The sequence below is a fragment of the Dendropsophus ebraccatus genome, chromosome 13 (assembly GCF_027789765.1).
Source record: "Dendropsophus ebraccatus isolate aDenEbr1 chromosome 13, aDenEbr1.pat, whole genome shotgun sequence".
In the NCBI taxonomy this organism is placed as follows: domain Eukaryota; kingdom Metazoa; phylum Chordata; class Amphibia; order Anura; family Hylidae; genus Dendropsophus; species Dendropsophus ebraccatus.
Genome location: NC_091466.1, coordinates 23,229,222 through 23,247,820, shown reverse-complemented (window position 1 = coordinate 23,247,820; position 18,599 = coordinate 23,229,222). Strand labels below are relative to the sequence as shown.

Genomic DNA, 18,599 nt, shown 5'->3' with positions numbered 1-18,599 from the left:
GTGTAATCTATGGAGAGGGGAGGGGGGAGGAGGGAGGAAGGAGATTAGTCACCAGCAGAGAGCAGAGAACAAAGGATTACACAGTGGGACTTGAGTGAAAGCCGGTATACAGAGGTGAGAGAGGTCATTGCTGACTTCAGAGGAGATAGCCCGATGATGTAGCTGTAAATTAACTCTTTGTTGTCCTGTTTTAGTGCCTCATCTCTCTCCACCCCTCCCCTCCATAGAGAACAATAAAAACAGGGGGGAGAGCTTCAAACATCTTTTTCATGATAAAAATGCATTTTTTTCAGTTAATAAACCAAATTACAAAGTTTCTTAAAATCGCCTGTACTATTAATTTCTTCAAATAAATAAATAAAATGAAATGACAGTGACACTTTAAAAGCAGGTAATAAGGCACAGGGTCTGGATGTACCTGTTACATCTTTAACCTCTTAAGGACCAGGCTAATTTTCGTTTTTGCATTTTTGTTTTTTCCTCCTTGTGCTTAAAAGGCCATAGAAGTTGCATTTTTACACCTACAGACCCACATGAGCCCTTATTTTTTGCGATACTAGTTGTACTTTGTAATGACAGGCTAAATTTTTCTATAAAATATGCTGCAAAACCAGAAAAAAATTATATGCGCTGTAAAATTAAAAAAACAACTGACTTGTTATGCATGTTCCTCAAAATGGTACAATTACAATGATATGTAACATGTATAACTTTTATTTTATTTGATGACTTGCAAAAAATGTTAACAAATATATGTTCCTTAAAATCACTCTATTCCCATGCTTATAGCGCTTTTATCCTTTGGTCTATGGGGCTGTTTGAGGTGCCATTTTTTGTGCCATGATTTGTTCTTTCAATCGGTACCTTGATTGCGCATATGCGACTTTTTGATCGCTTTTTATTATAATTTTTCTGGATTTGATGTGACCAAAAATGCGCAATTTTGCACTTTGGGATTTTTTTGCGCTTACGCCGTTTACCGTACATGATCAGACAAATCAATAGATCGTGCGATTACGCATGCAGTGATACCAAACATGTTTGTTTATATATTTATTTTTATTTATAAAATTTATTATGGGAAAAGGGGGGTGATTCAAACTTTTATTAGGGGAGGGGATTTTTTATTAATAAAAACACTTCTATATACAAAGCACTGACAGCTGCATTTGAATAGTTAATTAGCCGGCCATGGCGGCTAATACCTGCGGTCCCTGGCTACATATAGCAACCAGGGACCACGGGCTACAGAGAGGGCTAACGCCGGGAGCCCTCTCTGTTTACCCTTAACGGCCGCATGACGGGTATACCCGTCATGCGTCGTTAAGGGGTTAAAGCTGACACTTTGCATTACGCCAGAGGTCCGTCCAACCTAGCTCAGAGCTTTGTACCGGTAATCCCTAGATGAATAGCAACAATGGGTCAATTCTTCTAGAACCCTTAGATTCACCATGGGAACAGTCCGAAGATAGATTGTCAGAAGACAAATTCTAACTAATCTTTATCTCTGTTTCTTAATCAATACTTATCACAAGCATTGGAATGTTTTCTTACTGTTCAGTCTGGCACCCAAGTGGTTAAGTGGGGGTGCCCAAGTAAGCAGCTGTACAAAAACTGCATACTGTAAAGGAGCAGAACACCCATCAAAATTATGGATGTTCTTTTTCTGACATTTTTTGTCTCTCCTTTTTATTTTTGGGTGGGAGGGGAGAAGTGGGGGCAGCTGCAGGAGAAGCAGGAGTGGCAGCCAGTGAATCTTGTTGCCACAGGCTGTAGGGATGGAGGGTGGCGATAGCAGCTGGCACTGGAGGCTGATTGGCAATGGGCTGGAGGAGGCTTCACGAGGCTGGGGCGGACCAGCATCTGTGTCCAACGTGGCCTGGAGGCTTTTTGAACTTGGCCTGGAGGCCGATTGGAGGCCACTTAGGAAAGGGTTCCTGGAGCTCGAGCGGGCAGTGGCAATGTCCCCCACCAGCATGTTCATTTTATAGGATAACCCCCCCCCCCCTCTTTGGGGACAAAAAGTGCATCTTATAAAGTAAAAAATACGGTTCTTCCATTGACTGGCCACAGTAAGGGGCAACACAGCCCACTCTACTGCTACCAACGTTTGGGTCAGGAACTGCAGGGATATCTAAGCCCTGCAGTTCCCGATCATCTGCTCTGATCTATTGCCTCCGCTTAGCCCTACACAGAGCAGGGTCCTGTTTAACCTGTGTACTGTAAAATCTTATATACAGTACCTGGGGGAAAGGCTGCCGACATGATCACTGTGTACCGCAGCCTCTGCACAGAAAGCCGTGGTTGCTATACTGCTTACTGTGCTAAAATCACCAGCAGAACGATTTCCATACACAGTGATCACGTTGGGCAGCCTTTCTGCCAAATACTGTATATACTGCTCTGTATTGCCTCCTCCAGCTCATTGCCAATTAGATGTATACGTACAGTGACCCATTACTAATGAAAAAGAATTTTTAGAATACAGTAGGAGTGAAGGGCGACCACTGACTATGTAAGGTGCATGCTCAGTTCACTAATGAAAACAAACTTGTATAACACAGTAGGAGTGTAGCGGACCAGTGATTATGTAAGGCGCATGTTCAATTCACTGATCCCTGTAAATTGTTATAACTCAATAGGAGTTTACATTGCGCAGTGAGTGAATAACCTTGTCTTCACTGGTCCCACTTGGTTGACAGCTACAACAACAACAACAAATATCACCCACAATCAGACCTCCTATCTTCTCCTTTCCTCTCCTTTCGGTGCCTAAATCGCTCTGTTAGTCTCTCACTCTATTAGAACTGCCTGCCGCAATCCTGCTCATTCCTCCTCACACAGCCGACTGGCCACCTCTGGGAACAAACTGTCTTATAAAGAGGGGGAGTGGGAGGGGCTGACATCACAGAGGGGCCTGCAGCTGATTGGACGGGTGCTAGGAATTATGGGTAATTCCTTTGTCCCGCCCAGTGACACTCTAGACAGCATGTACGGCCCTCATATTTTTTGCGAACTTCCTTAACCAATCCATATGAATTTGCTTCACAGAACGTAGAGAATTGACAGCGTGAATTACAGTGAATCTGTCTAGCCAGATTATCATTAATTTGCATTTTAATTATTTTAAATAATAATAATAATAATAATAATAATAATAATAATAATAATAATAATAATAATGCCTAATTTAGCACAGAAAGAAATGGTGCAACTTTTTTTTTTTTATAACTGAATATGAAGAAACTTTAACTTAACTTCTTAGTTAAGGTTTCAAATCTCAAGGGAAAATATTTCCCCTGAACATTCCTTGCTGAGGTCCCTTTATGATTTATCTCTTTATAAAATCTGTGGATCTGTGATGTGTCTGACTTTTAGCTGTTATTCACCAATGAACTAGATGACGATAATGCTCTGGCACTGAACAACATCGCCTACATTTAATTATGGAAATTAAATCTGAGGTAAACACAATCTATTTTTGCCTTATTTCTGCAGCATGAAACGTTCATATATTACTGTAGCTACTAATTTTATCCTGTATTTTATCATGTAATTCCAAGGATGTGAAAGTCTTTCTTTCTGTTATTCACGTTCAAAACTGTAGGCACTGTTAGATAGCTGTTAGGTCAAGGAGACACATGGTACCTTTCATATATCCAGCTGAGCTTCCAGGATTTAGGCTATGTGCACACTACGTGGGAGACCGGCCGTTCTGTGACCCTCTCTGCAATGATCATTCTGGCTGGTACTGCCTGCATCAGAACTCTCATAGCCCACAATGAAGCAAGCGTCCGGAGCCGCTCGCTTCATTGTGTGAACTGACAGGTCTTTCTGCAGCCGCAATTCACTGAATTGCAGCCACAGAAAACTGACATGTCAGTTCTTTGCAGCGCCGCATAGGATCCTGGCCGAAGCGTATACTATGTGTATACCCTCCGGCTGGGATCCCATAGAAGAACAGGCTGTGTTCCACACTGTACAAAGTACGGCCATTGTTGCTGATGGCAAAAACGGTCGTACTTTTACGTAGTGGGAACATAGCCTTATGTCACAGAGGCTTTTCCAAGCTCCTGGAAAGTTGCATGCTGGAGTGTCTCCTCTTTCCCCTCGCTGTATATTGACACCTAGAAGCTGAGCCCTAGCAGGTTCAGTAGTGGAAGGGGAAGTAAGAAGGTATTACAGGTTGCTGCATTAAAAAGCTTACTATAGAATAACATTATTGTTCTATGTTACGCATAGAATGATATATGAAAGGCACTATGGTATAAAGTAGAACTGGCTCAGTTGCCCCTAGCAACCAATTAGATTCCACTTGGTTGCTAGGGGCAACTAAGCCAATTCTACTTTACACCAGTTTGATAAATCTCCCTCTATGTGTCTCCTGGATCTAATAACTATCTTACAGTGTCAGCTATTTGGAACGTAAATTACAGCTGACATGGAACTGCAATCCCCAACCCCCCTGAAAAAAAGACAAACAACTTTGCTCAAAAATGTCTGCGGTGCCTTTAATATGGGTCAAATAAATACAAGCAAATGGAAAATAAATAAATAAATATAAAATAAATAATTAGAAACATAAACTGAGCCATTGCAGCTAACAAGTCCTCCCAGTAGACCTGGGAGACTAGACCCCACTATTAAGCACCGTGACTGAAAAGGAGGGACCTTGAATGAGGGAGGGAGGGCGAGGAATCTTCTTCACTCACAGGCTGCTCGCTGACTGAGCACTGGACTGCGAAAAGCACAACTATAACGGCTCCCTCTTCCCACTCAAATGACAGCTGTCAATCAGATGTACTGACTCTAAAATCTTCCTGGATACAGAAACTTCTGGTAAGTAGAAACCACCTGTGGAGAGAAAAAGGGGAGGGGAAGGAGAAACAGCCTACCTGGACTAAACCAAAATCTAAACTAACATCTGACCTAGAGAAAGAAAGGGGAGGGGGGGGGGGGATGCAATTCTGTGTGTCCACCTTTTTATAAAGGGGGGCCCCTGCCACGGAACTGAAATCCCCAACCCCCCTGAAATAAAGACAAACAACTTTGCTCAAAAATGGCCGCGGTGCCTTTAATATAGGTCAAACACATACAAGCAAATGGCAGATAAATAAATATTTAATAAATAATTAGAAACATAAACTGAGCCATTGCAGCTGACAAGTCCTCCCAGTAGACCTCCCAGAGACTAGACCCCACTAGACTGGACCCGTAGGTGGCCAGTCCCCCCTAGAAAACACCGCGACCCCATCTTCAATCATAGATACAAACCATACAAAAAATCTTCTAAATCAACATGGCGGAATGAAAAACCGCCAAGCTGAGGTAGAAACTTCTCCATATTGCGATTGACCCTTTTACGTATCTGTTCACAACACAGAATGCCCTTTAGTTTCCAAGCTAAGCTAGGAATGACCTCAGAAAAAATCAGGACCACATCGGAAATAAACATTTAATCATAGATAGATCCCGCTTAATCTCCCAAATCAGGTCGAGTGTCCTGATCTTACGCACATCGTTGCCGCCTACATGCAAAATGAATATGTGAGGAGGCAACAGTGATGCAGCTAAGCTTTGTAAAGTTGGATACACCTCTCTCCACCTCAAACATTTAAACCCAAACCACATAACTTCTACATTCTGACTGTCCATAGATAGATTAGCTGTATAAGGTCTGTTGGAAGCTCTCTGCTCGACCCAAAAAATAAATGAGTGCCCTAAAATCCAGACTGTCAGCTTTCTCTTACCTAAAAAGAAAAAGGAACATCAAAACACCACTAATCCAGGATGAAGATAAATCTTATAGCGGCTAGAACTCCAACGACCAATTCTCTTTATGACATGTTCACTAAGACCTAGGGTCGCCTCCATAGCTGCACCAATTCTGAAAGAATGGCCAGTTATATGGAGATGACTTAAACCCAAAGAAGACAAAAACATCTTCAAGACTCTACAAAACTGAAATTTAGAGAGGAAAGAAAAATCATCATGAATAAGAAGAACACCATCTAAAGGGGGCCGAATGTTAAGATAATCACTCACCGTATTGACAGGACAAATACTAGAACCTGAAAATTCATCAATCCTGACCAAAGAACCCCTACTCAAAGGATCAGTCTTGGAGAATCGAAACAGTAAAGTTAAATAACCCCTAAAGTCTAAAACATCACTAAACAACAAGCCAGATGGAGCTACCAGCTCCCCAACTCTAAGAGCAGCAAAGAAGGCTAAACAGAATACTGCTTTAAATAAAGCAACTTCAGGCGATGTTCACACTACGTACGTGTCAGTTTTCTGTGGCCGCAATTCAATGAATTGCGGCCGTAGGAAACCCTGTCAGTTCACACAGTGAAGCGAGCGGCAACTGAATATACATCCCATGTTGATGAAGCTAGAGAATTCTGTATGAAACCTGGAATCACTCCCACACTAGATCCCATAAGTGCTGGGGACACAGGATTACTTCCACATGTGCTTCTGGCACCAGGTCTCCAAAGGACACGAATCACTGGCAGGACAAAGAGTTGGCTATCACATTCCTACTACCTTTCAAGTAAACAGCCTTCAACCAGATATTAAAAGATAAAAAATAGAGATGAGCGAACCTCGAGCATGATCGAGTCGATCCGAACCCGAACTTTCGGCATTTGATTAGCGGGGGCTGCTGAAGTTGGATAAAGCCCTAAGGCTATGTGGAAAACATGGATATAGTCATTGGCTGTATCCATGTTTTCCAGACAACCTTAGAGCTTTATCCAAGTTCAGCAGCCCCCGCTAATCAAATGCTGAATGTTCGGGTTCGGATCGACTCGAGCATGCTCGAGGTTCGCTTATCTCTAATAAAAAACAAAGGACCAGAGGACACAATAATTTCACCACCTCTACTGATTTTGATGAGAGACAGTTTACAGCAAAAAGCACACCTTTATTATCTATTCTTAACAGAATCTGTTTATCCTTAAAATGCTGCCCCCAGATGACTAAAGCAACTGGAAAAAGTTCTAATAGAACTATAATGTTACCTAATATATTCTGAACCCAAGAATCTGGCGGACCAATGTCCTAACCAAAACACACCATAGCCATGAGAACCAGCAGCATCTGTGAAAAGAGATAAAGAATCCGCCTCCAAAAGAATCCGCCTCCACAAACTCAGATTGACAAACTGTTCTACCAATAAAACTTATTAGAAAATCATGCCAAAGGGTCCTATTACACTGAGAAATTTTTACCGATTAACAACTAACGATAAACGATCGCAAACTAGATTGTTTATCGTTAACCTGAAATCGTTTACCATCGTCATTTATATATATATATATATATATATATATATATATATGAACGTTATTTAGTTATAATCGTTATTGCGATCGTTACTATGATTGTTTATTCCTTCTGATCCCAGAAAAACAATGGACGATGTGCAATGACACTGAACGATTAGTGAAAAAACACGGAACTTGTGCGAGCGAACGTAGAATTACAGCGAACGATTAACGATAATTTTAGGTTCAGATCAATATCAACGATCAACGACATACAAACGATTTTTTGATCGTTGCCTGCAATTACCCAGAACGATTATCGTTTAAATTCAAACAATTTAACGATTTTTCCCACGATAATCGTCCCGTGTAATAGGACCCAAAGTCTAATATCCTCTTTTAAGTGTTTATTTAATCTGACATGGGAGAACAGGGACATCAGTCCTGCAGTTGCCATGTAGAGCCTTCTGGAGAAAATTTTGCTCATAGGGATTATACGGAGAGCAAAATTCAATAAACCTAATAAAGTTTGGAGCTCTTTTAAAGTTACTTTCTTTTTTGATAAAAAAGAAAGCAACATAGAACACCATTTAACCAGTTTTTCTTGTGGTAAACTAACCTCAATATTAACCGAATCTAGTGTTATGCCCAAGAAATCTACCCTAGTGCGGGGGGGGGGGGGGGGCAGTCTTCTCCTCTCCTCAGCTATAGGAGTGCCAAAATTATCTGCCACTACTCAAAATTTTTGTAATGAAACAGCACAGACTGTGGAATTAGATCTACCAAAAAATAAAAAATTGTAGCTGCAGGGGCCTCAACAGGTGCTACTACCTCCTCTCCTCCCTCCCTTGGTGGCAGTCCCAACAAATGATCCTTCTAGAGTGACCCGCCTCTTCTTCTTCAACTCTGGGGTCCTCTAGGCAGCGCGACTAAGCCAGGACTCACCACCTGAGTTCTGGGCCTTCCGGAGCAACTCAGCAAGCAGGCCTTCCATGATGACAGCTTCCTTCTCCACTCACAGGCTGCTCGCCGACTGAGCACTGGACTGTGAAAAGCACAAGTATAATGGCTCCCTCTTCCCGCTCAAATGACAGCTGTCAATCAGATGTACTGACTCTTCCCGATACAGGAACTTCTGGTAAGTAGAAACCACCTGTGGAGAGAAAAGGGGGAAGGGAAGGAGAAACAGCCTACCTGGACTGAACCAAAATCTAAACAAACATCTGACCTAGAGAAAGAAAGGGGGGGATGCTATTCTCTGTGCCCCCCCCTTTTTTTTTTTTTTTTTTTTTTTTTATAAAAGGGGACCCATGCCAGATTCCCCTTAACCTCTTACAATACAGTGGATTTTGGCCTTAAAGACCAGTCCAATTTTCAATGGAAAATTTTAGCAAGGGAGCTGTCCTTTTTTTTTTTCCCTGAATACTTTATAATTGTTTAATAGTCCTAATAGTCAGTAATCACTTTTTATATGTCTAACATATGATATCATTAGTAAGGTGAGTTCTAGTTGAAGCTAAAAGGTAGGCTAAATCCTATTCATGGACGCCTCTTTCCACTGTGCAAGAGTAGCTTTACATGCTTCAATATTATGCTATTTTGTTACATGATTTTCTGTATTTGACGCATGTTTTATGTGTTTATTGTGCTAATAATATTTTAATGTTTCTCTCCCTATACCGTATAGATTGTAAGCCCTCGTGGGCAGGGTCCTCTTCCCCCATGCACCAGTCTGTCTTTTGCCTTCATGTAATGATCTTGTATTGTTCCTGCCTGTTGCCTATCTATTGTATAGCGTTCTGTAATTAAGGGCGCTTTATAAATAAATAAATAAATAAATAAATAATAATAATAATGATAATAATAATAATGTGAGGCACTCTACTACACTTCTGACCTGCACGTACATGTTATGTTTAATATAGGGCTTGATTCTCTATAAAACTCATGAACTTAATAGGACCGTGGTAACGGAGTTCGTTCTTCTGGCCTTCTGCAATTTACAGAATCTACAGATTTTACTTTTTGTCTTTATTCTATTGGCATTTATATCCTGTGTTATGGAGAACAGCGCCATACTTCTATTAGTAAAATATTCCCATTCACTCCATACGCCAATGTATTTTTTCATTAGTAACTTTGCTGCCCTGGAAATTATATTTGTATCTGTCACTGTTCCTAAACTTCTAGCTAATCTTATTGGAGCTAGCAGGAAGATATCATTTACTGGATGCTTTGTACAGATGTACGCTTTTCTCATCCTGGGAGTGGGGGAATGCTATCTTCTAGTAGTTATGGCCCTTGATCGAGATTTAGCCATTAACAACCCTTTGCACTATTCTAGTATAATGAATAAAGTTCTATATATTGAACTTGCAGTTGCCCCATGGATAATGGGATTGGTCGTACCTATCATACCTATAATATTCACAGCTAAACTGGAGTTTTGTGGACCCAATGAAGTAGACCATTTCTTCTGTGATCTGGCTCCGATTCAGAATATCGCCTGTTCTAATCCTTTGGTCAGTAGCCTGGTTACAAGTTCAGCAGCCGTATTTGGGTCTCTGTTGCCATTCCTGATCATTCTTTGTGTGAACTGACAGGTCTTTCTGCAGCCGCAATTCACTGAATTGCAGCCACAGAAAACTGACATGTCAGTTCTTTGCAGCGCCGCATAGGATCCTGGCCGAAGCGTATACTATGTGTATACCCTCCGGCTGGGATCCCATAGAAGAACAGGCTGTGTTCCACACTGTACAAAGTACGGCCATTGTTGCTGATGGCAAAAACGGTCGTACTTTTACGTAGTGGGAACATAGCCTTATGTCACAGAGGCTTTTCCAAGCTCCTGGAAAGTTGCATGCTGGAGTGTCTCCTCTTTCCCCTCGCTGTATATTGACACCTAGAAGCTGAGCCCTAGCAGGTTCAGTAGTGGAAGGGGAAGTAAGAAGGTATTACAGGTTGCTGCATTAAAAAGCTTACTATAGAATAACATTATTGTTCTATGTTACGCATAGAATGATATATGAAAGGCACTATGGTATAAAGTAGAACTGGCTCAGTTGCCCCTAGCAACCAATTAGATTCCACTTGGTTGCTAGGGGCAACTAAGCCAATTCTACTTTACACCAGTTTGATAAATCTCCCTCTATGTGTCTCCTGGATCTAATAACTATCTTACAGTGTCAGCTATTTGGAACGTAAATTACAGCTGACATGGAACTGCAATCCCCAACCCCCCTGAAAAAAAGACAAACAACTTTGCTCAAAAATGTCTGCGGTGCCTTTAATATGGGTCAAATAAATACAAGCAAATGGAAAATAAATAAATAAATATAAAATAAATAATTAGAAACATAAACTGAGCCATTGCAGCTAACAAGTCCTCCCAGTAGACCTGGGAGACTAGACCCCACTATTAAGCACCGTGACTGAAAAGGAGGGACCTTGAATGAGGGAGGGAGGGCGGGGAATCTTCTTCACTCACAGGCTGCTCGCTGACTGAGCACTGGACTGCGAAAAGCACAACTATAACGGCTCCCTCTTCCCACTCAAATGACAGCTGTCAATCAGATGTACTGACTCTAAAATCTTCCTGGATACAGAAACTTCTGGTAAGTAGAAACCACCTGTGGAGAGAAAAAGGGGAGGGGAAGGAGAAACAGCCTACCTGGACTAAACCAAAATCTAAACTAACATCTGACCTAGAGAAAGAAAGGGGAGGGGGGGGGGGGATGCAATTCTGTGTGTCCACCTTTTTATAAAGGGGGGCCCCTGCCACGGAACTGAAATCCCCAACCCCCCTGAAATAAAGACAAACAACTTTGCTCAAAAATGGCCGCGGTGCCTTTAATATAGGTCAAACACATACAAGCAAATGGCAGATAAATAAATATTTAATAAATAATTAGAAACATAAACTGAGCCATTGCAGCTGACAAGTCCTCCCAGTAGACCTCCCAGAGACTAGACCCCACTAGACTGGACCCGTAGGTGGCCAGTCCCCCCTAGAAAACACCGCGACCCCATCTTCAATCATAGATACAAACCATACAAAAAATCTTCTAAATCAACATGGCGGAATGAAAAACCGCCAAGCTGAGGTAGAAACTTCTCCATATTGCGATTGACCCTTTTACGTATCTGTTCACAACACAGAATGCCCTTTAGTTTCCAAGCTAAGCTAGGAATGACCTCAGAAAAAATCAGGACCACATCGGAAATAAACATTTAATCATAGATAGATCCCGCTTAATCTCCCAAATCAGGTCGAGTGTCCTGATCTTACGCACATCGTTGCCGCCTACATGCAAAATGAATATGTGAGGAGGCAACAGTGATGCAGCTAAGCTTTGTAAAGTTGGATACACCTCTCTCCACCTCAAACATTTAAACCCAAACCACATAACTTCTACATTCTGACTGTCCATAGATAGATTAGCTGTATAAGGTCTGTTGGAAGCTCTCTGCTCGACCCAAAAAATAAATGAGTGCCCTAAAATCCAGACTGTCAGCTTTCTCTTACCTAAAAAGAAAAAGGAACATCAAAACACCACTAATCCAGGATGAAGATAAATCTTATAGCGGCTAGAACTCCAACGACCAATTCTCTTTATGACATGTTCACTAAGACCTAGGGTCGCCTCCATAGCTGCACCAATTCTGAAAGAATGGCCAGTTATATGGAGATGACTTAAACCCAAAGAAGACAAAAACATCTTCAAGACTCTACAAAACTGAAATTTAGAGAGGAAAGAAAAATCATCATGAATAAGAAGAACACCATCTAAAGGGGGCCGAATGTTAAGATAATCACTCACCGTATTGACAGGACAAATACTAGAACCTGAAAATTCATCAATCCTGACCAAAGAACCCCTACTCAAAGGATCAGTCTTGGAGAATCGAAACAGTAAAGTTAAATAACCCCTAAAGTCTAAAACATCACTAAACAACAAGCCAGATGGAGCTACCAGCTCCCCAACTCTAAGAGCAGCAAAGAAGGCTAAACAGAATACTGCTTTAAATAAAGCAACTTCAGGCGATGTTCACACTACGTACGTGTCAGTTTTCTGTGGCCGCAATTCAATGAATTGCGGCCGTAGGAAACCCTGTCAGTTCACACAGTGAAGCGAGCGGCAACTGAATATACATCCCATGTTGATGAAGCTAGAGAATTCTGTATGAAACCTGGAATCACTCCCACACTAGATCCCATAAGTGCTGGGGACACAGGATTACTTCCACATGTGCTTCTGGCACCAGGTCTCCAAAGGACACGAATCACTGGCAGGACAAAGAGTTGGCTATCACATTCCTACTACCTTTCAAGTAAACAGCCTTCAACCAGATATTAAAAGATAAAAAATAGAGATGAGCGAACCTCGAGCATGCTCGAGTCGATCCGAACCCGAACATTCAGCATTTGATTAGCGGGGGCTGCTGAAGTTGGATAAAGCTCTAAGGCTATGTGGAAAACATGGATATAGTCATTGGCTGTATCCATGTTTTCCAGACAACCTTAGAGCTTTATCCAAGTTCAGCAGCCCCCGCTAATCAAATGCTGAATGTTCGGGTTCGGATCGACTCGAGCATGCTCGAGGTTCGCTTATCTCTAATAAAAAACAAAGGACCAGAGGACACAATAATTTCACCACCTCTACTGATTTTGATGAGAGACAGTTTACAGCAAAAAGCACACCTTTATTATCTATTCTTAACAGAATCTGTTTATCCTTAAAATGCTGCCCCCAGATGACTAAAGCAACTGGAAAAAGTTCTAATAGAACTATAATGTTACCTAATATATTCTGAACCCAAGAATCTGGCGGACCAATGTCCTAACCAAAACACACCATAGCCATGAGAACCAGCAGCATCTGTGAAAAGAGATAAAGAATCCGCCTCCAAAAGAATCCGCCTCCACAAACTCAGATTGACAAACTGTTCTACCAATAAAACTTATTAGAAAATCATGCCAAAGGGTCCTATTACACTGAGAAATTTTTACCGATTAACAACTAACGATAAACGATCGCAAACTAGATTGTTTATCGTTAACCTGAAATCGTTTACCATCGTCATTTATATATATATATATATATATATATATATATATATATATATATATATGAACGTTATTTAGTTATAATCGTTATTGCGATCGTTACTATGATTGTTTATTCCTTCTGATCCCAGAAAAACAATGGACGATGTGCAATGACACTGAACGATTAGTGAAAAAACACGGAACTTGAGCGAGCGAACATAGAATTACAGCGAACGATTAACGATAATTTTAGGTTCAGATCAATATCAACGATCAACGACATACAAACGATTTTTTGATCGTTGCCTGCAATTACCCAGAACGATTATCGTTTAAATTCAAACAATTTAACGATTTTTCCCACGATAATCGTCCCGTGTAATAGGACCCAAAGTCTAATATCCTCTTTTAAGTGTTTATTTAATCTGACATGGGAGAACAGGGACATCAGTCCTGCAGTTGCCATGTAGAGCCTTCTGGAGAAAATTTTGCTCATAGGGATTATACGGAGAGCAAAATTCAATAAACCTAATAAAGTTTGGAGCTCTTTTAAAGTTACTTTCTTTTTTGATAAAAAAGAAAGCAACATAGAACACCATTTAACCAGTTTTTCTTGTGGTAAACTAACCTCAATATTAACCGAATCTAGTGTTATGCCCAAGAAATCTACCCTAGTGCGGGGGGGGGGGGCAGTCTTCTCCTCTCCTCAGCTATAGGAGTGCCAAAATTATCTGCCACTACTCAAAATTTTTGTAATGAAACAGCACAGACTGTGGAATTAGATCTACCAAAAAATAAAAAATTGTAGCTGCAGGGGCCTCAACAGGTGCTACTACCTCCTCTCCTCCCTCCCTTGGTGGCAGTCCCAACAAATGATCCTTCTAGAGTGACCCGCCTCTTCTTCTTCAACTCTGGGGTCCTCTAGGCAGCGCGACTAAGCCAGGACTCACCACCTGAGTTCTGGGCCTTCCGGAGCAACTCAGCAAGCAGGCCTTCCATGATGACAGCTTCCTTCTCCACTCACAGGCTGCTCGCCGACTGAGCACTGGACTGTGAAAAGCACAAGTATAATGGCTCCCTCTTCCCGCTCAAATGACAGCTGTCAATCAGATGTACTGACTCTTCCCGATACAGGAACTTCTGGTAAGTAGAAACCACCTGTGGAGAGAAAAGGGGGAAGGGAAGGAGAAACAGCCTACCTGGACTGAACCAAAATCTAAACAAACATCTGACCTAGAGAAAGAAAGGGGGGGATGCTATTCTCTGTGCCCCCCCCTTTTTTTTTTTTTTTTTTTTTTTTTTTTTATAAAAGGGGACCCATGCCAGATTCCCCTTAACCTCTTACAATACAGTGGATTTTGGCCTTAAAGACCAGTCCAATTTTCAATGGAAAATTTTAGCAAGGGAGCTGTCCTTTTTTTTTTTCCCTGAATACTTTATAATTGTTTAATAGTCCTAATAGTCAGTAATCACTTTTTATATGTCTAACATATGATATCATTAGTAAGGTGAGTTCTAGTTGAAGCTAAAAGGTAGGCTAAATCCTATTCATGGACGCCTCTTTCCACTGTGCAAGAGTAGCTTTACATGCTTCAATATTATGCTATTTTGTTACATGATTTTCTGTATTTGACGCATGTTTTATGTGTTTATTGTGCTAATAATATTTTAATGTTTCTCTCCCTATACCGTATAAATTGTAAGCCCTCGTGGGCAGGGTCCTCTTCCCCCATGCACCAGTCTGTCTTTTGCCTTCATGTAATGATCTTGTATTGTTCCTGCCTGTTGCCTATCTATTGTATAGCGTTCTGTAATTAAGGGCGCTTTATAAATAAATAAATAAATAAATAAATAATAATAATAATGATAATAATAATAATGTGAGGCACTCTACTACACTTCTGACCTGCACGTACATGTTATGTTTAATATAGGGCTTGATTCTCTATAAAACTCATGAACTTAATAAGACCGTGGTAACGGAGTTCGTTCTTCTGGCCTTCTGCAATTTACAGAATCTACAGATTTTACTTTTTGTCTTTATTCTATTGGCATTTATATCCTGTGTTATGGAGAACAGCGCCATACTTCTATTAGTAAAATATTCCCATTCACTCCATACGCCAATGTATTTTTTCATTAGTAACTTTGCTGCCCTGGAAATTATATTTGTATCTGTCACTGTTCCTAAACTTCTAGCTAATCTTATTGGAGCTAGCAGGAAGATATCATTTACTGGATGCTTTGTACAGATGTACGCTTTTCTCATCCTGGGAGTGGGGGAATGCTATCTTCTAGTAGTTATGGCCCTTGATCGAGATTTAGCCATTAACAACCCTTTGCACTATTCTAGTATAATGAATAAAGTTCTATATATTGAACTTGCAGTTGCCCCATGGATAATGGGATTGGTCGTACCTATCATACCTATAATATTCACAGCTAAACTGGAGTTTTGTGGACCCAATGAAGTAGACCATTTCTTCTGTGATCTGGCTCCGATTCAGAATATCGCCTGTTCTAATCCTTTGGTCAGTAGCCTGGTTACAAGTTCAGCAGCCGTATTTGGGTCTCTGTTGCCATTCCTGATCATTCTAGCGTTCTACATCCACATAATCGTCGCCATCTCAAAAATTAAAAGCACCACAGGCAAACAGAAAGCCTTCTCCACCTGTTCCTCCCACCTCATTGTGGCCAGCATGTTCTACTGCTCAGCCATTATCGTATATATTAGATCTAAAAGTAGTCGACATGACAAATTCCTTGCCCTCCTGTACACCGTCATTATTCCAGCAATTAATCCGTTTATCTATACTTTCAGGAACAACGATGTGAAAACAGCTCTAAGAAAATTAAAGCTATTAAGAATCCTTGGCTGAATTAAAGGGGTACTCTTAATAGGAAATTGTTAACCCTGTTTAATCCGAATGCATAATCTAAGCTTGTTGGTATTAGGCTTCTATTTCATGATTTGGGCTTGGATCTCATGCTAGAGATGTAAGGGGAAAGAAAAAAGACACAGAGGATGGTAATCCTGTTTGGTGTATAATGGTTTAGGATTGTATTATAGGTGGGTTCTCAATTTTAGCCCCTTGGGCTGTGTGTATTTAACCCCAATGGACGAGGGGTACCGTTAGTCATGGAGAGGGCTGCTGGCCGGTTGACCCAGATGACAGCATGCTCCCACAGTGGGAGCCCGTTCTTTCAAGTCGAGTAGAAGGCATAAAAGGAATCTGGAGGGGACTCTTGGCGCTGCCACAAACAGATATCTCCAAGTCGGTGTAGTAATAGAAGATTAAAAGCCTTTATAGGCAAATAAAACTAATAGTTGGAATAAAAGTGAAAAACCATTTGAAACTGGCACCAATTACGGCCTCAGGGGACAGTGCTTGTAAACATTAGAGAAAGTGTGTATACATTGGAAGGTGGCAGGTGGTATGACGTAGAGTTAGGGATCGCTACTATGTGCTAGAGGCTGAAGGTTCTCATCTGGATACCTGCACAGGGACCGCTAGCATCGGGGCTTCACAGGGGGGGTTGTTGAACAGAGGTTGTTTTTCACAGTATAAAGGAAAGACAGATACAAGGTGCATATACAATCTGATGAGTGGATTGTTTTATTAATCTTTTTATGTCCCAAAACGCGTCATTGTTTTATGCTTTATTATGTTTTTAGCTTTTAATCCAACCTTTGGTTTTATTTACCAGTAAAGCCTTTTGATATTCTACTACTACAAAGACTTGGAGACATCTATTTGTGGCAGTGCCAGGAGTCCCCTCCAGTCCCCCTAGCCTGTATCACATGCTGACTGGTCCACGTCCACTCTGTCTCCATTGCTCTGCCCCCCCCACACTCACTTTTTGACAGAGAGGATATGTGTAGGGATGATCGAACAGCGGAAAATCTTAGGTTCTATTGAACTCGAACCTTGCCAAACCCTCCGCATTTGATTCCTGATGCCTTCCTGGTCAATGGGGAAGGAGGAGACAGCCCAGGTACCGGCTGGAATTCCGGCATTCAGCCTAGGTAATAGGCTGTATCCCAGAATTCCTGGCGGTGCCCCGGCTGTCTCCTTCTTCCCCACAGACCGGGAAGGCAACAGGAATCAAATGTGGAAGGTTTGGCAAAGTTCGAGTTCGATAGAACCTAAGATTTTCTGCTTTTCGATCATCCATGGATATGTGATCTCCATCTCTTCTGTGGCTTAGGTAGGCTGTAACATGTCTTCTGGGACCTCAGCTCAACACTCATATCTATCACTGTGCAAAGCAGAACAGAATGAGCCAGTGGTGGATGGGTACCAAATTACCAAATTACCAAATTAAACTGTTGTGACCTTCTGCAGTAGGGAGAGTGGCTAGGAAGGCAGTGGTGCGGATGCAGAGCATGGCATGCCATGATGATGAGATTTTATACTGCGCATGGACTGAAGCCCATGAGAGTCTGTTTGGAGGAAGAGGTGGTGGACACATAGCCACAGCCACTCAGTGGCTAATAACCAGTTGGTCAGCAGGTACAGGCCACTGCACCCAGGCCACACAAAAGTACGCTAATTTCCCACATATGGTGAAAGGTGTTTGCCTACACAGCAGGGGCCAAAAGGGAAGGGGCATCATTTGGCATTTTTTGTACAGATTTAGCTGGGTCCTTGTGACACTTTTATAGGACTTTTACCATGTGGGTTTAATCATGTGCAATCCATCTGAACCCACATTTGACACGAACTTTTGGTCAAACTCTGATTTGGGCACAACCAAAACTCAGGCAAAATGGAGAGCAGTCTGGCACCCAGAGGGTCTAGTGAAATGCATAACCAAGCAATATAGAGCCTGGCACCAGGGGGTTAAGTGGGGACACCATGCATCTCCATTTAACTTCCGGGTGGGCAGAAAGTAAGCAGCTATCTGAACAAATGCTGCATAAGGTAAGGGAGCAGAACACCTGTCAAAATGATGGGTGTTCTACTCCTACCTTTTTTTGTAATCTCTCCTTTTATTTTTGAGATATTGGTATCCTAAGGAATGGTACATCGGGTTTGGTGCACTATGTTGATGACTGTAAGATTTTTTTCTTCTATTTTTCTAGTGTGCTGTGTTTTATTTTAAACTTTTTACAGGATGGTATGGGCAGCCATCTGATAGACTGCATCCATTACTGTTGGATATAAGTATTAGTCCATAAAATGGCTAATACTAACCCCTATATTATTACTCCAGTTTCCACCACCACAGGGATACTAGGAAGTGCCAGGTAGCAGTAGTACTGAACAGTCAAAAAA

The 18,599-nt window shown here is 41.5% G+C and overlaps 1 protein-coding gene across 1 annotated transcript; it reads left to right on the top strand.

The window, feature by feature from the left end:
• The first annotated feature begins 9,388 nt into the window (after positions 1-9,388).
• On the top strand, positions 9,389-16,199 carry LOC138770510 (olfactory receptor 10A7-like). Its single transcript, XM_069949615.1, has 2 exons — positions 9,389-9,793; positions 15,255-16,199. The coding sequence occupies exons 1-2, from the start codon at positions 9,389-9,391 to the stop codon at positions 16,197-16,199; spliced, it is 1,350 nt and encodes a 449-aa protein (XP_069805716.1).
• Positions 16,200-18,599: the final 2,400 nt, after the last annotated feature.

Coding starts and splice junctions, on each gene's coding strand:
- LOC138770510 (XM_069949615.1), top strand. CDS start 9,389: ATGTATTTTTTCATTAGTAACTTTGCTGCCCTGGAAATTATATTTGTA. Junction 9,794..15,254: donor TCGCCTGTTCTAATCCTTTG/GTCAGTAGCCTG, acceptor TGTTTAATATAG/GGCTTGATTCTCTATAAAAC.